This window comes from Temnothorax longispinosus, chromosome 10 (assembly GCF_030848805.1).
Source record: "Temnothorax longispinosus isolate EJ_2023e chromosome 10, Tlon_JGU_v1, whole genome shotgun sequence".
Classification (NCBI taxonomy): domain Eukaryota; kingdom Metazoa; phylum Arthropoda; class Insecta; order Hymenoptera; family Formicidae; genus Temnothorax; species Temnothorax longispinosus.
This window is the reverse complement of record NC_092367.1, coordinates 20,463,261-20,486,038: the sequence shown is the minus strand read 5'-3', so window position 1 is coordinate 20,486,038 and position 22,778 is coordinate 20,463,261. Positions and strand designations below refer to the sequence as shown.

At 38.6% G+C, this 22,778-nt stretch overlaps 2 protein-coding genes across 5 annotated transcripts in view; one reads left to right on the top strand and one right to left on the bottom strand.

Moving 5' to 3' along the window:
- LOC139820501 (uncharacterized) overlaps positions 1 to 22,778 on the top strand; it is a 132,233-nt gene that overhangs the window by 28,494 nt on the left and 80,961 nt on the right. The window lies entirely within an intron of this gene.
- The window catches only part of LOC139820497 (titin-like), an 83,282-nt gene that overhangs the window by 22,808 nt on the left and 37,696 nt on the right, over positions 1 to 22,778 (bottom strand). Inside the window, 15 exon segments of the mRNA XM_071790824.1 lie at positions 2 to 765; positions 768 to 1,928; positions 2,545 to 15,312; positions 16,294 to 16,347; positions 16,542 to 16,608; positions 16,749 to 17,555; positions 17,646 to 17,715; positions 17,813 to 18,221; positions 18,303 to 18,407; positions 19,959 to 20,033; positions 20,375 to 20,595; positions 20,806 to 20,903; positions 20,997 to 21,088; positions 21,151 to 21,610; positions 21,715 to 22,487. Coding sequence (XP_071646925.1) covers positions 2 to 765; positions 768 to 1,928; positions 2,545 to 15,312; positions 16,294 to 16,347; positions 16,542 to 16,608; positions 16,749 to 17,555; positions 17,646 to 17,715; positions 17,813 to 18,221; positions 18,303 to 18,407; positions 19,959 to 20,033; positions 20,375 to 20,595; positions 20,806 to 20,903; positions 20,997 to 21,088; positions 21,151 to 21,610; positions 21,715 to 22,487 — 17,924 coding nt within the window.

Genomic DNA, 22,778 nt, shown 5'->3' with positions numbered 1-22,778 from the left:
GCTTTTGTCCTTTTCGTTTAATAATTTTCTTTTTGGTAATCTTCTTCGGTTTCTTTCCTTCGATTATTTCCTCAGTTACTGTCACTTGCTCTCTCACTTCCTCCTCTTCAAGTGGCTTTGCGAATTCGGGATACGGAAGAGGATAAGTCGTTTCTTCGACAATTTCTTCTATAGGACCTTCGAGAACTGTCGTTACAGGTAACTTATCTTTTTCCTCTACAGTTATCTCTTCTGTCACTTGCTGCTTTTGCCCTTTTTGTTTAATAATTTTCTTTTTGGTAATCTTTTTCGGTTTCTTTCCTTCGACTATTTCCTCAGTTACTGTCACTTGCTCTCTCACTTCCTCCTCTTCAAGTGGCTTTGCGAATTCGGGATACGGAAGAGGATAAGTCGTTTCTTCGACAATTTCTTCTATAGGACCTTCTAGAACTGTCGTTACAGGTAACTTATCTTTTTCCTCTACAGTTGTCTCCTCTGTCACTTGCTGCTTTTGCCCTTTTCGTTTAATAATTTTCTTTTTGGTAATTTTTTTCGGTTTCTTTCCTTCGACTATTTCCTCAGTTACTGTCACTTGCTCTCTCACTTCCTCCTCTTCAAGTGGCTTTGCGAATTCGGGATACGGAAGAGGATAAGTCGTTTCTTCGACAATTTCTTCTATAGGACCTTCTAGAACTGTCGTTACAGGTAACTTATCTTTTTCCTCTACAGTTGTCTCCTCTGTCACTTGCTGCTTTTGCCCTTTTCGTTTAATAATTTTCTTTTGGTAATCTTTTTCGGTTTCTTTCCTTCGACTATTTCCTCAGTTACTGTCACTTGCTCTCTCACTTCCTCCTCTTCAAGTGGCTTTGCGAATTCGGGATACGGAAGAGGATAAGTCGTTTCTTCGACAATTTCTTCTATAGGACCTTCTAGAACTGTCGTTACAGGTAACTTATCTTTTTCCTCTACAGTTGTCTCCTCTGTCACTTGCTGCTTTTGCCCTTTTCGTTTAATAATTTTCTTTTTGGTAATCTTTTTCGGTTTCTTTCCTTCGACTATTTCCTCAGTTACTGTCACTTGCTCTCTCACTTCCTCCTCTTCAAGTGGCTTTGCGAATTCGGGATACGGAAGAGGATAAGTCGTTTCTTCGACAATTTCTTCTATAGGACCTTCTAGAACTGTCGTTACAGGTAACTTATCTTTTTCCTCTACAGTTGTCTTCTCTGTCACTTGCTGCTTTTGTCCTTTTCGTTTAATAATTTTCTTTTTGGTAATCTTCTTCGGTTTCTTTCCTTCGACTATTTCCTCAATTACTGTCACTTGCTCTCTCACTTCTTCCTCTTCATGTGGCTTTGCGAATTCGGGATGTGTTGCTGCGCTAACAATCTTTTCAACAGTTTTTATTGGACTTGTAACAATTTTTTGTTTACTTTCATCCTTTTCAGTTAATTGATCTAACTGGTTTTCTGTATCTTCTTTTTGAATATCTTTCGTCTGTATATCATGGATATCATTTGTTTTTTTTATTATTCTTTTATTTTGTACATACGTCTTTATTTGTTCTTCTTGACTTTGAGTTATGTCTTCTAATTCTTCAATTTTTGTTGGTACTATTTCTTCTATTCCTATCAGTCCTGTTACTTCTTCGATGTGCATAAATTGCTTTTTCGGTATAGATGGTACTTGTGATTTTATATCTTCGATTTCTTCTTCGATTACTACAACTTTATCTTCTTCTGTTTTAGATTTTGGTTTCTTTTTCCGTATTGTCGTTTTCTTCGTTTTAATTGCTGCTGTTTCGTTTTCTTTACTGCCGCGTCTAAATTTAGTGGTGTATTCTTCAGTTACTTCAGTATCGGAATCATTTGTTGGTTGTTGTTTTGTTTCGTGTATTGTAGTGTGTTGTGTGATTGTGAAGTGATGTTCTTTCTCTGATGCTTCTGTGGTTTCTGAAATGTATATAGAACAAGTGTGTCATGGAATTAAATTGTTGTATGTTTTATAAATCCGTTGGCATTATTTACATTCTGATATTTAACTTTTATTCCGAGTATTAGTTTCAGATCATTTTTAACATATTTCTTGTTATTTTTTAAATATTGTTTTTGATTACTCGAATGTTAAATATCACCTTAATTTAAGTATAGCGAATCAGTTGCTAGTAATGACTCGTATAAAGTAATACCTGTTTTTGTCTATATGTGTCTATTATGTGCAGTGCAATTATGTTGTAAACATTATTAATAATGTCTGTGTTGTTGTTTGGCTTCGTACTTACCCGAGGCAAGCTGAGATCGTAATGTTAAGTCAAACACAAGTTGTTAACCTACTTGCAATAATTGTAAATCATATTTTACTAATCTGTTCATGTTCTGATTATATTCCTTTTTTATCTATTTTGCTAACATAAACTAATATACTTATCTAATTTGTCTGATTTATTTGATTTGTTAGATGTTACTAATCCTAGTCATAGTGTTGTATTGAATAGAATTTTTCTTAAAGTCGCTTCTGAACTGTCAGTTTAAATCAGTTATGTTATCTTTCTATATGTATAATACTTACCCAAAATTTTTTCCATGTAGTCGGCTTCGATAGATGTGCTTGCTAACTTTGATACTACCGGTATGACGGGTTCGGGCAGATTTGATTCGATTTCAGTAATGTGTTGCAATTCAGTAACAATTACGCCTTGCTTTTCATCTTCTACTCCATAAGCTGTTTTACTTTCTGGTTTTGAAACGCTAAATTCTGATACTACATTTTCTGGAACAATTTCAGTTTTTAGAGCAACTTTTCGTTCAATTATATCCGCTTGCGCATTTACTTCCTTAGCGAGACCTTTGACGACTTCCTTTGCTTCTTTCTCCGTAGCGGTTATTTGGGTAACTTGAACACCTTCCGAAATGCGGAATGAAACTTCGGCTGTTGCGCTTACTGCCTCTTTTTCAGCGATGAGGGAACGTTCACTTTCGTGAGGAATTGATTCCATTTGTTGTATACTTTCAAACGGTATCTGTTCTGGTGTTATTTTCTTTACATCAGGTTTAACAAATTCCATCATTTCCTCTGACGATGACGACGCAACAACGTGAGATTTTTGAGCAACAGGCATGCTTAATATGCTCTGCTCGGCTACCTGTTTAGTTGCTTCTTCTAGATTTTTAATAATTTCTTTTGTTTCCTTTTCCGTAGTAGTTACTTGGATAACTTCGACGCCTTCGGAAACGCGGAATAAAACTTCAGCTGTTGCGGTAGTCGTCCCTTTATCTGGGACAAACGAACATTCGCTTTCATGAGAAATTGGCTCAATTTGTTGTATACTCTCAAACGGTATTTGTTCTGGCATGATTTTCTTTATCTCGGGCTTGATAGATTCTACAATTTCTTCCGTTGTTAATGATGCAACTACTTGAGTTTTCTGAGCAACTGACATACTTAGTATGTTCTGTTCAACTGTCTGTTTAGTTGGTTCTTCCACATATTTTATTACTTCTTTTGTTTCCTTCTCTGTAGCGGTTACTTGGATAACTTCGACTCCTTCAGAAACACGAAATGAAACATCAGCCGTTGTTTCTAGTGTTCTTTTATCAGGGAGGAGCAATCGTTCGCTTTCATGAGAAATCGATTCAATCTGCTGTATGCTTTCAAATGGTATTTGTTCCGGTATTATGTTCTTTGTCTCAGGTTTAACAGGTTCTAACATTTCTTCTGTTGTTGACGATGTAATCACTTGAGACTGTTCTACAACGGGCATACCTAGCATGCTTTGCTCGGCTATCTGTTTAGTCGCTTCTTCCAAGCTTATTACGACTTCTTTTGTTTCCTTTTCCGTAGCAGTTACTTGAATAACTTCGACACCTTCGGAAATGCGGAATGAAACATCAGCTGTTGTGCTCGGCGTCTTTTTATCGGGGAGAAGCAAATGTTCGCTTTCATGAGGAATTGATTCAATTTGTTGAATACTTTCAAACGGTATTTGTTCGGGTATTATTCTCTTTATCTCAGGCTTAACAGATTCTATCATCTCTTTCGTTGTTGACGATGTAATTACTTGAGACTGTTCTACAACGGGCATACCTAGCATGCTCTGTTCGGCTGTCTGTTTAGTTGCTTCTTCCAGACTTTGTACTACTTCTTTTGTTTCCTTTTCTGTAGCGATTACTTGTACAACTTCGACTCCTTCAGAAACGCGGTATGAAATTTCGGCCGTTGTACTTGGTGTTTTCTTATCGGGAAGAAGTAAACGTTCGCTTTCATGAGGAATTGATTCGGTCTGTTGTATACTCTCAAATGGTATTTGTTCGGGTATTATTTTCTTTATCTCAGGCTTAACAGATTCTATCATATCTTCTGTTGTTGATGACGTTACCACTTGAGACTGTTCTACAACGGGCATGCTCAGCATGCTCTGCTCAGCTGTCTGTTTAGTTGCTTCTTCTAAATTTTTTATGTCTTCTTTTGTTTCCTTTTCCGTAGCAGTTATCTGAATAACTTCGACACCTTCGGAAACGCGGAATGAAACATCAGCTGTCGTACTTGGTGTTTTTTTGTCGAGAAGGAGCAAACGCTCGCTTTCATGAAGAATTGATTCAATCTGCTGTATACTCTCAAACGGTATTTGTTCCGGTATTATTCTCTTTGTCTCAGGCTTAACAGATTCCGTTATTTCTTCTGTTGTTGCTGACGTTATCACTTGAGACTTTTCTGCGACATGGATACTCTGCATCTTTTGCTCAGCTATCTGTTTAATGGCTTTTTCCAGATTTTTCGTGACTTCTTTTGTTTCCTCTTCCGTAGCAGTTACTTGCACAACTTCAACACCTTCGGAGACGCGGAATGAAACTTCGGCTTTTGTACTTGGTGTCATTTTTTCAGGAAGAAGTGAACGTTCGCTTTCGTGAGTAATTGACTCGATCTGTTGTATACTCTCAAACGGTATTTGTTCCGGTGATATTGTCTTTATTTCAGGCTTGGATGTTTCTAGAATTTCCTCTGTTGTTGATGTCGCAATCACTTGCGTTTTTTCAGCAACTGGCATGCTCAGCAATGTCTGCTCGGCTATCTGTTTAGTTGCTACTTCCAGACTTTTTATGTCTTCTTTTGTTTCCTTCTCCGTAGTAGTTACTTGGATAACTTCGACTCCTTCGGAGACGCGAAATGAAACATCAGCCGTTGTGCTTGGCGTCTTTTTATCGGGGAGAAGCAAATGTTCGCTTTCGTGAGGAATTGATTCGATCTGTTGGATACTCTCAAACGGTATTTGTTCCGGTATTATTTTCTTTATCTCAGGCTTAACAGATTCTAACATCTCTTCCGTTGTTAACGACGTAAGCACTTGAGACTGTTCTACAACGGGCATACCTAGCATGCTCTGCTCGGCTGTCTGTTCAGTTGCTTCCTCCACATATTTTGCTGTTTCTTTTGTTTCCTTTTCCGTAGCAGTTATCTGAATAACTTCGACTCCTTCAGAAACGCGGTATGAAACTTCGGCCGTTGTACTTGGTGTTTTCTTATCGGGAAGAAGTAAACGTTCGCTTTCATGAGGAATTGATTCGATCTGTTGTATACTCTCAAACGGTATTTGTTCGGGTATTATTTTCTTTATCTCAGGCTTAACAGATGCTATCATTTCTTCTGTTGTTGACGATGTAATCACTTGAGACTGTTCTACAACGGGCATGCTCAGCAATGTCTGCTCGGCTGTCTGTTTAGTTGTTTCTTCTAAATTTTTTATGTCTTTTTTTGTTTCCTTTTCCGTAGCAGTTATTTGAATAACTTCGACACCTTCGGAAACGCGGAATGAAACATCAGCCGTTGTACTTGGTGCCTTTTTATCAGGAAGGAGCAAACGCTCGCTTTCATGAGGAATTGATTCAATCTGTTGAATACTCTCAAACGGTATTTGTTCGGGTATTATTCTCTTTATCTCAGGCTTAACAGATTCTAACATTTCTTCTGTTGTTGACGATGTAATCACTTGAGACTGTTCTACAACGGGCATACCTAGCATGCTCTGCTCGGCTATGTGTTTAGTTGCTTCTTCTAAGCTTTTTACGACTTCTTTTGTTTCCTTTTCCGTAGCAGTAACTTGAATAACTTCGACGCTTTCGGAAATGCGGAATGAAACATCAGCCGTTGTGCTTGGCGTTTCTTTATCGGGGAGAAGTAAATGTTCGCTTTCATGAAGAATTGATTCAATCTGCTGTATACTCTCAAACGGTATTTGTTCCGGTATTATTTTTTTTATTTCAGGCTTAACGGATTCTGTAATTTCTTCCGTTGTTGACGACGCAATTACCTGAGACTGTTCTGCAACTCGCATACTGAGCATACTTTGCTCGGCTGTCTGTTTAGTTGCTTCTTCCAAACTTTTCATGATTTCTTTCGTTTCCTTCTCTGTAGCGGTTACTTGAATTATTTCGACACCTTCGGAAACGCGGAATGTAACGTTGGCCGTTGCGGTTGATGTCGCTTTATCAGGAACAAGCGAACTTTCTTTTTCATGAGAAATCGATTCCATCTGCTGTATGCTTTCAAACGGTATTTGTTCCGGTATTATTCTCTTTATCTCAGGCTTAACAAACTCTGTCATATCTTCTGTTATTGATGACGTTATCACTTGAGACTGTTCTGCAACACTCATGCTTGGCATGCTCTGCTCGGCTATTTGTTGATTTGCTTCTTCCAGGTTCCTTATTACTTCTTTTGCTTCTTTCTCCGTAGCGGTTACTTGGATAATTTCGACTCCTTCAGAAACATGGAATGAAACATCAGCCGTTGTACTTGGTGTCTTTTTATCGGGAAGGAGCAAACGTTCGCTTTCATGAGGAATTGATTCAATCTGCTCTATACTCTCAAATGGTATTTGTTCCGGTATAATTTTTTTCGTCAGAGGTTTCGCAGACTCTGTCATCTCCTCCGTTGTTAATGATGCAAGTATTTGCGATTTCTCGGCAACGCGCATGCCCAGCAGACTTTTTTCGGCTACTTGCTTAGTCGGTTCCTCTGGAGTGGATAATCCCTTTTCGGCTTCATTGTAAGTTACTTCAAAGATCGACAATGGCATTAGTTCGTCTAAATTTAGTTTACCTTTATGCTCTTCGGAAACTTGTGATTTTGCAAGTTCTTCGACGTTACTCACTGTCAAAACTTCTGACATCTCTGCGACTTCTATGCTAGATAATTTTGGCAGAGCTTTTTGCGATTTTGGAGTGTCCTGTGTCGGTAATTCTTGTTCTGTTTCCGTAAAAATTACTTCAGACACAGTAATACAACTCATTTCTTCAACATCTGGTTTTCCCTTTTGATCATCTTTTTTCTTTAACTCGGGTATATTTTCAACGGCTGCGGCGGTTACAATTTCGATTTTTTGAGCTATCTCTCTACCTGAGAGACGTGGTGTGGCTATTTTTTCATCTAATATTTCTAAACTCGGCAATTGTGTTTCCGTCTCGGTAGATATTACTTGAGAAACCATAAGTGAGGAAAATTCATCCAATCGTGGTTTACCTTTTTGTTTTGCTGGACTTTCGAGTCTCGAAAGTTCTTCGACATTGCTAACAGTGAGTACCTGAGAAGTCTCGGCTATTTCTCTACCAGACATCATGGGCATTGCTGTGAGTCCACTAGGTGCATCGCGACTCTCGAAAGTTTCTTCGGTTTCGTGAGATAATACTTGAGATATTGTCAAGGAGGATAATTCTTCTACTTGTACTTGCCCTTTACGTTCGTCGGGTGGTACTTGTTTTGAAAGTTCTTCTGTACTCATCATCATTAAAATTTGACTTGTTTCGGCTACATCTCTACCAGATAAATTAGTTTGCGCCATTTTTTCCGTGGGCATCTCTGGGCTAGGCAGTAGAGCTTCCGCTTCATTGGATACAATTTGCGTTATACTTAAGGATAATAACTCCCCGAGATTTGGTTTTCCCTTTTGTATTTCGGGCTTTTGAAGTTCAACCAATTTACCTAGGCTTGATATAGCCGTTATTTCCGTAGTTTCTGCTACGTCTCTGCCACACAAACTTGTTTGCGCCGTTCTCTCGGTCGGTACTTTGGGACTGTCGAGAATATCTTCTGCTTCTTGAGATTCTATTTGTGAAATTGTTAAAGGCGTAAATTCGTCGAGGCTGAGTTTACCTTTCTGTTTCTCGGTTTCTTTTTTAGGAACAAGTTCTTCGGCATTAGTCATTGTTACGGTCAGTATCGTTTCCGCGATATCTCTACCGAGCAAATTTGGTTGCGCTTTGATTTTCCCCGTGGGAAGCTCAGCGCTAACTAATATTTCTTCGGCCTCATTAGAAATTACTTGTGAAATGGTTAACGGAATTAATTCATCGACTTGTCGATTACCTTTTTGTTCTTCAGGTCTTTCTGTAGCAAGTTCATCGGTCTCGGATATTGTTGTCACTTGAATTATTTCGGCGATTTCTCTACCAGAAATATTAAAATCAGCCTTGCGGTCTTTTGGAATAATTTTACTAGCTAGGACATCTTCAACTTCATTGGAAATAATTTCGGAAACGGTCACAGATGATAATTCTTCGAGTCCTGGTTTACCCTTTTGTTCGTATAATTTGGTAGATCTTGCAAGATCTTCAGTTGTATTCGCTGTAACTATTTGAAGAATTTCCGCGGCTTCTCTACCTGTTAAGCTTGATTGTGCCTGGTGCTGTTTTGGTGTAACAGCTTCAGGTAAGATGTCTTCGATTTCATTAGAAGCTATCTCAGTAATTACAACCGTAGTAAGACTTTCGAATTGCGGTTTACCTTTCTGCCTCTCGGGTTGAAACTTGCTCTCAAAAACGTCCTCCCTTTCGGCTGGCGTTGTTTCTGACCTCACTATTGTTTCCACCGTGGTCTGAATGAGTTTTGCTTGAGAGGGAAGTGGTTTCTCCTCAGAGAGCTCTCGAGTACTTTGTATACTTTCCACGAAAGAACCTTCGATAGTTTGGAATAAATTGATATCTGTCGTAGCTTTGACTTCAGTTCTCTTTGAAGCTATATCTAATACTTTTTCTTTGTCTTCGACAATTGTTTCTGAAACCTGTAATGGCTTTATCTCTGTTACATCGATATTTGCTTTTTGTGTCGCAGGTTTAAAAAGACCATCGAAAGTCTTCTCGCTTTCTTCGGCAATATTTTCATTAACAATAATACTTTCAAACGTATCTCGGGCTGACGTAGCAATCTGAGGTATTGAAATGTAACCGGGAGGTTGTTCAGGTACATCGACTCGTGATTCCACCATCGTGGTCTCTATCATACCGTGTTCGGTAACAATAGTGTGGACAGCTGTTTGTGACATTTCATGTTTTTTCTCTCTCAGTGACGCTTCGACTTCGCCAGATGTTATCTCCGTGATAAATACACCATGATCCTCTTCGAATGTTGGCATAGCTGTGCTAAATATTACCTTCGGGTACTTATCAAAAGTGCCTTCGCTTTCCGCACTTGGAACTTCATGGACAACGATAGATTGAAACGCATCTTGCTTTACGTGGGCTTCCGCTTGTACCTTTTCAAAAGGTTTAACCAATCCGGTATTTTGCTCGATAAATATTTGTGTTTTTTGTGCAATATCCATGCCAGGTTTTATTAGTTTTATTTTTGCCATACTCTCTTCATATTTCGGAATATTCATTGTTTCTTCTTTGTCTTGTGTTACGATATGATCTACAGTAATACTTTTCCCTTCAACGAAGCTAATCTCGGCGCTACGCTTATCAGACTTGAATTTGTCACTAAATATTGCGCCTTGCTCTTGAGGAACTGTTTCGCTGACATCAATACTTTCCAAAGTAGAGTGTGTTCTATGTGCTTCGCATATAATCGGTTTCAATGCCACAGGTAATTCTCCGAGTCCTTCGCGTAAATTAATTTCCATTCGTTCGGCTACTTCTTTACCTTCCATCAAGAGATTTGCCGCCTCTTGGCGAAGTTTTTTCGCAGCAAATTCCTCTTCCACGTCTTGAGCATTAATTGATTCTGTAATGGCGACGAATCTATTTTCATCTAAAACAACACGTGCTTTTGTTTTTGTCAGTGGCGTTTCCCGAATCCTGTTCAATTCTCTCTCCACAAGAACTTGTTCGGTCAGTTGTACTGTCTCAAAAGGTTTTTGGCCAATTAGCGCGGTTACTTTTGTCGGTGCTACAACTTCGCTCATTTCACCTGTGCTTGAACTGGGAATTATTTCAGATTTCTCGGCGACTTCGTGGCCAGGAATAATAACTGAAAATGCCGAGCGAGATTTGTCTTCTCGTAACGTTTCGAGGGGAGCTTCTTTATCAGCCATTTTAATTTCTGTAACAGAGGTAACGCTCTTGCCTTCTTCAACAGATAATTCTATTTTGTGTACTTCTGGCATGAATTTATCTTCGAAGGGTTTTTCTCGATCTTGAATCATGCCTTCAGTCACTAAGAGACTTTGATATACTTCGCGTGTAGACGATACTGTTTCCATGTTTGGCTTTTCGATGGCTACTTTCCCTGTGGAATGTCCGATATCTACCGCAGTCGTTTCTGCTATACTATGAGTAGCATCGATATTAAATAAAGCAACGCGTTTACGTGGTTGTTTCTCGGCGACATACGGCGATTCTTTATCCGCCGGTGTTATATGTGCTGTACTCGCGATTGCTTTGCCTTCTTCCATATTGACGTTTACAGTTTTATTTTCCGGTATTAAAGCTGGTGTAAATTGCCCTTCCTCTTCTTGAATAATAGGCTGTAATTCCATTAGCGGATTAAAAACTATGTGATCTGGAATTGCGATGGCAGCCAGTGGTGCTTCGCCAATAGCAATTTCACCAGTACTAAAATTAGCAATTTGCATTGTTGTTTCGGCGACGCCATGAGTTTCGATTAGAGTTTTCTCCGCTATTTTTGCTTTCGGTATTTCTTTTGGCTTATATTCAGTTTCTTTATCCTCCAAGATTACAGAAGATACCTGCACACTTTGTTCCATTATCATGGAAAGATCAGCTTGAGCCACGGATGGTATTTTATCTTTCGCAAGTATAGCCTCCGCTTCTGTTGGCTGCGTTTCCGTTGCTACTATTGCTTCTAATGGGATACTTGAGAAAATAGCTGAAATAGAAGTCGGTTTTGTCTCCATCAATTCTCCAGCGCTGGAATCTGGAGTGACTTCGCTCTTCTCAGCAATAATATGTCCGGCAAATTGAATCCCGGCTCTTTTCTCCGTAGGTCTTTCGGGAATTCGGAGAATATCTTCCTTTTCGCCTAAAATCTCGGTAGACATAGTTGCACTAATAATCTCATCGATGGATATTTGAGCCGTGTCGGTTTTGGTTGGTTTATCCTGAAATTCTATTTCTGTTTCTGTTGCAACAGTTTCGCTTTGAACGATACTCTCAAACGGCAAACGTTCCTCTTTCGCAGCTGCTCTCATTGGTGTTTTCACATCAAAGTCTCCTAGATAAATGGCCGGTGTAACTTCAGTGAGTTCGGCGATTTTATGCGCGTCAAAGCTGGTAATAACTTTTTCACCGATGATATCCGGTTTCTTCAAATATTCTCGCTCCTTGTCAGACGCAATTGTTTCAATTACTGTTACGCTTGTTTCTTCTTCGAATGACACGTCGACTTTCTTCTTATCTGGTTTGACGAAATCAAGCATAGGTTGTTCTGAATCACCAGTTGACATTTCGGACGTAACAATACTATGATGAGTGATGTGCTCAGTCGTAGCCATTGCGGAGATCGTCTCTTCGCGTTTTAATTCGCTGATATTATCGGTCGCGTTTACTTCAGCAGCTTCTGCCACGGTATGAGTAGGGATATCCAAAATAGCAGATTTCGATTGTGGTTTCTCCATTTCTGCTAGCGTGCTTTCTTTGTCACCCGCTGTTACAGAAGAAACAACAAGGCCTTCACCCATTACAAATTCAAAATTAGCTCTCTTCTCTGGCACTGGCATATGATGAAGAGGCTTTTCAGTTTCTCTTGTTTGCACTTCTTCAGCGACGGCTGTTTCAAATGGTAATAATGTCGTTTTAGGACGTGCTTCTTGAGTAGGTTTGGCAGATAATTCAGTTGGAGCGACGTCACTAACAATCTCAAATGTCGATGCTATGTTCTGTGTTACTACGTCAATTGTAACTTCGGCTGTTTTTGGCGCCTGCTTTTCATCAAATATATCTTCTTTGTCCTCGGGATGCGTAATTTCAATTGTCAGACTCTCTCCTTCTTGGAAAGTAATACCTACCTTTTTAATATCAGGTTTTATATCAGTTTCTAAAGGAGATTCTTTCTCAGATACCGATACTTCCATTTGTTGTACAACGTCTAGTCCGCTTTGCAATTGGTTGGCACTTTCCTGACTCGGTTTTTCTTCTTTCAATGCACTTAGAGTGCTCGCAAGAATCATCTCCTGTGTTTCGGCTATCTCATGGCCTTCAGTTATGTCTAACACAACCTTTCGTTTGTCTGGCAACTTTTCCACTGACAATTCTTCTTCCTTCAATACGGTCGTTACTTCTGTGACGGTCAGTTTTTCAGATCGAGCGCATACTTGAACTGCGGCGTTTTGTTTAATAGGACTCGCATCATCATCCCTGATTCGCTCCGCTTCGCCGACATTTGTTTCAGTTACTATCAACTCTTCCAGAGCTTCTTGTTGTACTATCGCTTTGCCTGATTTTGGTAGGTCACTGCTTATCTTTCCAGCACTTTGTTCCACTAAGATTTCTGCCTTCGACGCGATGATGTGACCAGTTATGGACGACTCAACCGTATGGGTCTCTGGTCCAGTATCCGGTGTGTAAACGTTCTCGAGATCATGTGGAATTATTTCTAAAACGCTGGCACCAGGCCTCGTTTCCGTGAGTTCGATGTTCGCTATTTTTCCCTCGGGTTTTACATCCGCTTTATAAACGTCTTCCTTTTCTGCGGTTTCTTGCATAACGATGCTGATAGTTTCTATAGGAACGTGAGATGGATATGCTTTTCCACTTACAGGTTGGTCTACCACTAGGTACTCTTCGGTCGGCGATTCTGTTCTTACTTGTTCGCATATCGGAGCCACTTGTGTCATATATTCAGTATTTGCAAACGCACTCTTAACATCGGTTGTTTCAAGATATTCGGTTTCTTTCTCCCCCGCTACGATCATTGTGGTGTGCAAGCTTTCAATCTGGTTCATCGAGATTTCGGCGATCATTGTTTCAGGACTCTTATCCTTCCTCGCCGGAGCTATACCTTCCGCCGCAACAGTTTCGCCAACGATCATTTCTTGCAGACTGACCGCTTCGATTTTAGCTATAGCAGTTGGTAAGGCTTCTTTCGTGACTTCACCTAAATCATTTTCAGGTTGAGTTTCTTGAACTTCAAGGGAGATCATTGGATGAGTGGGCACCGTTTTCCCGCGATGTGATTCAGGCATTTCAAAGATTTTCAGTTCGGCTTCTTTTTCTATAGAAGTAGTCTGCGATATCTCGATACCTCTGACAGCGTCGTAGACCGTCTCGATCGTATGGATTTCCGGTTTAGCATCTTCCTTCATGCTAGCCTCTCGATCATGAGTGAGCGTTTCGAGGACAGTTTTCGCTTCGGTCAACTGAATGGATACGACACCGCTCTCTGAGACGTACTTGAGCGTGTCTTTTAAATCCGCGGGATAATCCGCGGTTTGAACTTGAGATATCAAGATGTGTTCTTCCGGTCTGACCGACGTTTCCGCCAGCACTTCGGATGGTTTTTGATCGACACTATAAGTTCCTTCGGATTCTTGAACAATTGTGTCTGTAACAGAACCAATCTCCAATGGAGAGATCGACGTAACGGCCAGTTTAGTAGTAGGCTTTTCTTCGGGATGATAGTCTCGTTCTTTTTCGGAAGTCATCGTCTCTATCGTCACAGCTGACATAATTTCAACAATATTTAAGTCGGCCGTGACCTGTTTGCTCTCTTCGATTGTTAAATCGTCCTCTTTTTGTTGAGTATCGATTGTTGATATCGCGACTCCTTCCAGAAAAGTGACATTTGGTGTAGCTTCGAAAGAATCTACTTTACGCTCGGGAATGTATTCCCCTTCACGCTCCTGCACGAGATCGTGACGAATAATAGCTGTTTCGTTCCCGTAGGAGATTCCGATTTGAGCTGTTTGACTCGGCGGTAATCTACCTGGAATGTATGCCCCTTCTTTTTCGGGTGCGTTCATCTCTTCGGTAACGTGTTGTCGTTGCGAGATTATCGTTTCGGTAGCGATTTCAGTAGGTACTATCAATTCCGGATAATATTTTCCTGGTTTATCTTCGGAATGAATTTCTTCCACCATTAACGGTTCGATTGCATTGACGTTAACTCGAGGTTTTGTAAGTACCGTTTTAACAGGTTCTAATTTATCTTCAGTCAAACCTTCCTGTATCTCATAAACCGAAAGTGATATTTGCGGCAAGACAATATCCTCCGCCTTAGCGCTTAAGGGTGTTATAAAATCGTCGGTGGGTATTTCGCTTTGATTAACTATGGTCTCTCTAACCGTTGCGGCTTCCTGCACGGTGACCTGCACGTCTGCTTTTCGACTCGTTTCTGGTGTGGTCAAAGTTAGATTTGATATACCCTCATCGTGAGCCAGTGTTTCGCTGATGAGAAGACTTTCTTTCATTATTACAGAAGGTGTAGCTTCGTAAGAAGTTGCCTTGAAGGAGCCAGAGAAATCATCAGTAGATATATGTGCAGTAGTTTCTGTGGTTGAATATGGTTCTATAGATGAGATTGATATTGACGCTTTACGTTCGATAGGTTTGACCCTCGTCACTTGGTCAATTTCTTTTTCGTGTACCGATGTCATTTGTTCCGTTAGCGCGATAACAGTGTTTAATGTGTATTTAGCTTTTTCAAATTCAGGTTTGCCAGGTGCTTGCTCGATTGTTCGGTCTAATGGTATTACTTGAGTTCGCTGGCTAGATACATTCAAAACCATAGATGGCAATAGTTGATCCTTTATTACTTCAAATTCTTCTATCTCTTCCAGTTGCATCTCGTCTTTACCGATATTTGATCTTTTCGGTGTTAACGTCTTTCTAATTTTATCAACTGTTTCTTCTTCCTCCTCTATGTTTATTTGTTTTTCCTCATCTTGCTTTTGCTTACGAATCAATCTGCCCTTTGAGTCCCGTTCGAGTTCAATAACCTCTTCTTCAATTTCTTCCCTTTTTCTTTCTTTTTCAATCTCCTCGACCTCCTCGATTTTTATTAATTGAACCCCCTCTTCCCTATCTTGTGTTGTTTCTTCAATTTGATTCCTTGGTTTTCTGTCTTTGCGTTTGCGCAATGTTGTGTGTGCCTGCCGTGTGTCCTCGTATTCTGTGGAAAGTATGTGAGAATTTTGTGTCAGACGTGAGTGTTGCGTGATGTTTTTACTTTTGCGTTCTCTCTCTCTCTCTTTCTCTCTCATTTATTCACTCATTTGTTCTTTATATCTTGCATACTTTATTTCACGACTAAAGAGCGTGTATTTGATTACGATATGTGCTCAACAAACAAACAAATAACAAGTGTTTGGATTTTCAGAAACGTGTGAATGTAGAATTTTATTGTAAATAAGTTTAATAAAATATAACATTTATTAATCGTATGATTATGCTACATTCTTATATCTCATACTATTTTGTGTTGAGCAAGGTATCGATAAATGTAAAGAACTTACATTGCAAGGCACAATCGGTGTAGCGCGAGTGAGCATCGAGTCGCAAAGCATTGATTTCGAAGTTGACATGGAAAGTGGCTGATTAAAATGCGAACGGTGAATATTGTGTTATATAAGGTAGTAGGATTTATCGCGTGTGGAAAGCATAGCGGCATAAGCAAAAAAAATTGCATAGCTATTATTCGATCAAGCAAAGCTTCATACATCTGAAAGCATAATAAAATAGTGATCGTTACAGCTGTGAATATCGTATCTTAGTATACAGTTTTTGTTTTTCTCTGTGTATTAATATTTATATTTCGCATATAAGTATTTTAAAACTAATATAATAAAAATATCATAAGAAATATGGTATTGATTAAAACTTTAATTTCTACCAAAACTAGTAATTATAGCATAAAGATAGATTTAAGCATATTGCTTTTTTATATATCTATCAATCCATTAATAGAGACTTATGTCCATCCTGAATCAAATTAATTAGCATTACTAATATATAGCGTTAATTGTTCGCTGACGGTAAAACTATAATAAAATAATTGCAATAGCACTGCTTATATTATAACGAGAAACCAATTCGTCAAATTGGTAAGTCATACGAATAGATATCTCGTGCGTCGAAATTTATTATTCCAAACCTTTAATTTCTCGAATATCCTGTACATGAGTAGCTTTCCTTTCATCTCTTCTTTCTGTAATCAGATAATACTTATTCTTGTGGATAAAATTTAGGACGATTCAATCTTTATACAAAAAACAATAATATGCTCAATAAAAATATTGAAAGAAGTTTCAAATAAATTCGAATCTCGTGCATATGTATAAAGAACTTGAGATTATATGTACACACACACACACACACACACAGTCTGTAATCTTGGCTTACCCATAAAATGAACTTCCATTTTGCGAACAATATCTACTCTTTCCGTAGCATGTTGCTCAGTTTCAACCTAAGAAAAAAAATAAAAAAGGAAATTTTTATTGAAAATATTACAGCATGTATTTTATTAAGAAAAATGGAGAAAGAGACGGAGCGTTTTTCTCTAGCGTTGATTACAAATTTACGTAACATTTGCTTCTACATATGTACCTCTGAAATTTCTGTAACTTCCCAAGCACGTGGCCTGAAATCTTCCGGAGCAAAGTGTGTGATGACTTCTTCCACGGTTGCATGCTGAAGCTCGACCATTCTCATAAAAGCACGAAAACCGACTGTCGCTGCAACGAAACTCTCGTCAGTTGTCGTCTCCTCGGTAAGTACTTGAGTGATCAAGGGACCATGGCCCTTTCTTTCCACCAACTGCACCAAAGCGTTCTGAGCATCAGGTGTTTTTAAAGCAGGGAAGATTTCAGTTCTGTAAAGACATTCGTTGATCTCGTTTACGGAAACACCTTGTCGAACCAAGTAGCCAATTGTTGCGAGTTCTCGAAGGGGAGATTCTCCTGGGCCAAATTCTTTCGCATCAAGTACCTCCATTATCTCATCGACTTCCCGAGCTATGTTTTCTCTTTGTCGCTCCACAATCTCTTTTACGGTAATATCTTCTTTAATCTTTTCCGCTTTTACTTTCTTTACTTTTTTCTGCTTTGTCTCTATACGTTTCGTTTCTTGCACGCTAGTTTCTATATGTGCTTCGGAGACCGATACTTTCTCTAGAGTTTCTGAGGTAACTTGAGCGTGATCAAGTTTTGTTTCGATGGTGAAATCAGGAGCAATATCTTCACTCGTGATTTCTGATACGACGACACTTTCTCGCTCTTCGACAGTTTGTTTCGCACGTTCTTCGAATTTAGGTATGTGCTCTCGTGGTTTCTGATCGTCAATTTTTTTCAAGGAAGCTGTTGCTTCGGTCACAATTGGTTCTTGGATCGGTACTATTCTTCGTGCTCTAGAAACCTAAAATGCGCAAGATAAAATGATTCGTGAAATTCTATAAGAAGTCTAGTTACGATTAAGGCACTTAAAAATTTGCACATCTTATAATACCTCCTCGGGTTTATTTTCTATGAACTCTGTTGTTTCTAGTAATTGGGTTTCTTCAACATCGACAATTCTTCTGAAAGTACAAACGGCAAAAATTATAATTTATAGATAAAACATATTAAAGATTTAAGTACGGAAAAATACCGAACAAGATAAAATGCATTACTGACTTTTCTTCTATCTGTTCCTTCGGAATAAGCTTCTCTTCACGGATTTCTTCTTTCTCAATTTTGATACGTTCAGCTTTTACTTTTTCTTTGATCTCCTTTGCCTTCTTTAGCTCGGTTTTCTTCTTTTTGTGCGGTTTCTCTTCTTGTTTTTTCAGTTTTATATCCAATTTTTCTTCCTCTTTGATCGTATCATCCAGCATTAATTGTGATTCGCTAGTAGTATCGATATGCAGTTTGGCTTTCGTTACTATCATACCAACTTCGTTGGTAGCTTTGCAAACATATGTGGCATCGTCTTCTCTGGTAGTTTGCTTAATCGTTAGAGTAGTTCTATTTTCTTCATCAAATATACGTACTTTCACATTCTCCGTATTCATTATAAGCTTATCGTTCTTATACCAAACAACATCTATAAGTTGAGGAAATAATTAATTAAAACAACTTTTACAACTGAGTTTGACAATATTTTATATGTGTAGTGATTACCTACCTGGTTTGGGGTTACCAGAATAAACACATTCAAACAAAGCGATATCCCCTTCTTTTGCATAAACGTCCGTTATTTCTTGGATAAATCGTGGGACGGCTTGTGTAGCTGAAATATCATGAAGCGCTGCGATTATGAAAAACTCTCACAACACAGAAATAGCTACAATATTAAATTTTCTTACCAAATTGATGTTTGGTGCCAAGGTTACTTGTATAAGCCTCTCATGTCAGTAGTCTAGTTAGACAAACATATATGAAAATTCATGCACAATTACTCTAAATCATTACGTCTACGTGTTACGTCTATCGTTAGTAAATCAAATTCTACCTGACATCGTGCCTCTTTCATCTTCGATGGAGTATTCGCTGTATGTGGATATATTGCCCGCTAATTCAAAATTTCCGCTACATTGACTTTCAAGTAGCAAAAATTCTTGTAATTCTTCTTGACTATCCGCTGTATGTAATTGCTGGAAAGATTCCAAATCGATTTCTCTCGGCTCTAACGGAAATATCCGTGGGTTCATGGTATAATCCTCGAGTTGTTTCTCCTTGGAGTATTTTGAAACAGGAATCTTAAATTTGGGATATGTATGATATTTTCTTTTACAGTCATGAATCGGCTTAACTGCAAATTTCTCGGGAATGGTTTTAAATATTTTTGTATTCAATTTTTTTTTATCGTGCGTACTTGGCATTTCGGTTCTTTCTTCGATTGATGACAAACAGAACGGCGATTTCTGGTTCTCTGGAGAATTTGTCTTTTTATCAATCGAATGAAAGTACTCGTAAATTTTTCTTTCGCTCTTTGACGGTGGAAACTCACCAAAGTCGAGAACGATCTTTTTCTTTCTGCATTCTGTTGAGACGTCCATTGAGAATTTTTCGTTGAATATCGAATTGTCGCTCGCCTTTTTAAACGTATCTTTAAGACTAAGGCTAAATGACTCGATAGTTGCAAGCGGTTTGCCGATCATTGTTTTCTGAACAGTATATTTAGTATCTTCTGTTCTAATTGGAGATAGTTGTTTCGATACGTTTGATATTTTTACCTCAGCTTGTTTATATTCTTCATGTTTTATCGCATTTTGCGTACTTGAAATTGACGTAGAAATATGTTTCGGTTCTATTTTCGGTTCGGTTCCAAGTGACGACATAACGTGTGTTTTTTCGATAGCAAAATCGTGTTTTACCTCATTGTTAAGCACAAATTTAACAAGTGCGCTTCTTTTATTGTTTAATAACGTTATATATGAAGAATATTTATGTTCAATAGGCTCTTCATCTTGCATTTTCTCTTGCAATCGCCTTCCTGAATCAAATATCGTTGAAGTTTGTTCCTTGTGAGAACCGTCAACTTGCCAAGAGTATTGTATTGCAGTACTATTCTCTCGATCGGTCTTCATAGAATCCGAATATCTTTTCAATAAAAAATATCCTTTCGAAGGAGTTTCACCTTCATCAAGAGACAATCTGGTATCGTCGTCAATGTTCATCAAGGTTTTTGTTGATGAAAATTCACTGGTTACAGTTGAACTATCTTTTTGAGAACTCTCATTTTGTAATGCACAGTCATCCAGGCTGTCGTTCGAGAAACTGCACTCTGCATCACTCAGCATGCAATCGAGTGTGTTCAGACGATAAACGTGAGTCTTACCTCTTAAAGCTTTTTGCATTTCTTCCATCTGTGTGACCCACTCTGGTTTTCGGTACTCTTTTGTTCCGAGTATACCTAATCGACAAAACGAATATAAGAAAAGTATAACGAATGTATAGCGAATCTCTCCGGTCTTGTTAGCATTTAATTAGAAGAATTTGAGCGAGATCAAAGAGATTCGTTAATTTGCTTATAATATGTCAAAAATAAGACGGAAGACAGTGTATAAATCGAGGATGTTGCAAGTGTGTTTAATGTGGTAGATGTAATGGAAGATGTAGGATAATGAACGGATTTTTATTAGGATGCTATAGCACTTCGATGATGTTTCTCCGATTGAAGAGCGTAGCTGAAAAGAATTTGTTTTAACCAGATTACTGCAGCCTTTGGGATCTCTGTAGAGAGGAAGATATTACCTTCTACTGATAGATACGCCGTTGTAGTTGATACACCGAGTGGATTGTGAGCTTCGAATGTGATCTCGCCCGTGTCATCGGGGAAAGTCTCAGCAATCGTCAAGACTGATGTACCATCTTCAAACTCCTCAATTTGAAATTCTTGTGATGAGACTATTTCCATGCCCTGTTTATACCATTTTCCTTTCGGTTTTGGTTTGCCTTTCATCTTTACTTCCAATCTATATAAGAAAAGATAGCAATTACATACACACACACACACACACACACACACACACACACACACACAAACATGTGTGAACACTGTGAACATGCATATATATATACATAACATATACAAATATACATATACATATGCATGTATGTACATATTACTGATATTATTTATATAATCATGTAATTATAATTTGTCAAATGTGTTTTAAACGTACCTAGTTAATTCCCCATCTTTGGTAGGAACTAACTGAGGAAGCTTCTTAACTATCTCTGGGACGGATTCTTCTACATCAGTGTCGAAGATAGGAGTTTCCTAGAGATAAAATGAATTTGCATGTCTAATGTTGTACCAAGCACAATTCTATTGTTGGATATATTATTGGATGTTGTTGGATCCTGTACTTACTTTTGGAGATAGAAGATCTTCTTCCGATCCTGTAGTAAGGGATGTCGCGACTATTGAAGATGCAATTTCCGAGTCGGGCACGTACTCGTACGCTGAAAGTGCATTGTGTAAAACAGAGGCTATCATTTATAGGTATTTGCGTCGAATGATATACCTTCAACAATGAGCGATGACGTGCAGACAGCTTCGCCAACAGGATTTACAGCACGACAGGTATATTCTCCAGCATCTTCCGGGAATACTTCGGTAATAGCTAGGCTACAGACACCCTCCATGTCCTGAACAATTGTAATTTCTTTGCCTTCTTTAATTGGCTTGTCGTTGTGGTACCACTCTACTCTGGGCGTTGGTTTCCCTTCCACGGCGCAGGTTAAATTAACACTCTCACCGTCCATAACTTTTACGGGTGACAGCCTCTTAATGAATGTTGGTGAAACTAATTCAATTGCTTCTTCCCATGTTATATCTGTTAAGTTAACGGTGGCCGTACAAGTGACTGAGCCACCAACGTTCTCAGCGCGACATGTGTAATTACCAGCAAGTTCTGATGTGACTTCTTTCACCATCAAGATTGATCGATTTTCTTGAGTCACGATTCTTACCTGCGGTGTCGACTGCAATACAAATTATATTTTTTATTAATTTTCTGAAATTCTGGATCTATGTAATAGAATTAAAGATTTATTTTAGACAAGCACGCAAAAATTGGAAACAGTACCTCAAGAGGTTTGCTTTCGTGGAACCATTGAAAAGATGCCGCTGGATATGATTCCACTCGTGTTTCCATGATAACAACTTCTCCTTCTGCAACAAGTTGGGGCTGAATGGGTTCTATAAACATTGGTGCTTTTACTTCGCTTGTAGTGTCTTTGCGTTCTTTAATGTTAACAGAACTCGAACTTCTCGCTTCACCAGCTTCATTCCGAACTCTTATTTCATATTTGCCGCTATCCTTGTTTGTTATTTCTGTTATATTCAATTCGGCTGTATTTTCGTAGATATTTATCTTGTGTTTGTCAGTCGGTGTAATTTCAATACCATTGCGGAACCATTTAACTTCCGGTTTCGGTATACCCTCAAAATCAGCTAAAAATTTCAGAGGTTTTCCGCGCTCAGTTATCAAGGCGGGTAAAGGTCGTGTAATTCGCGGTGCTCTGAGAACAATTGGTTTGCTCACTTTAACAATGTTACTGATCACTAAATTAGCTCTACATTCAGCGCGGCCGTATTTATTTACAGCACGAACGCGATAAACTGTTTCGTCTTCGGGCATTGGTTCTAAAATTTTCAGCATAGCTTCTCTAGTTGTTGGATTGAAAGTCATCTCTGTTCTTTCGTTTGGTTTCACTTCTTTCTCACCGCGATACCACTTTACTTCAGGTATTGGCGTACCGTCTACAACGCATTCTAATAAAGCAGGTGTATGCTCTTCAATCATCAGCGGTTTAATCGGCGTTGAGAAATGCGGTGCTACACCTTCCTCTTCTTTTTCTGAAAAGATAAATATCATATATATATAAATACTCGGAAATATGAGATAATATTTATAATTAACGCACGCCATGCATACATCTATTTCGTGCTTGCCATTCCGCAAATTATTGTTAGCTCATTTGTGTACATAGTATAACTTTTTATTTGAAGTTATATATATATATATAAATGATAAAGGCGTTTAAGTATTTGCGAGATAGAGAGGACATGCCCATTTTATAAATAATTATTGATTTAATGAAAAGATTATATAAGCGTTATTTTGTAATATTTCTATATCTATAACGG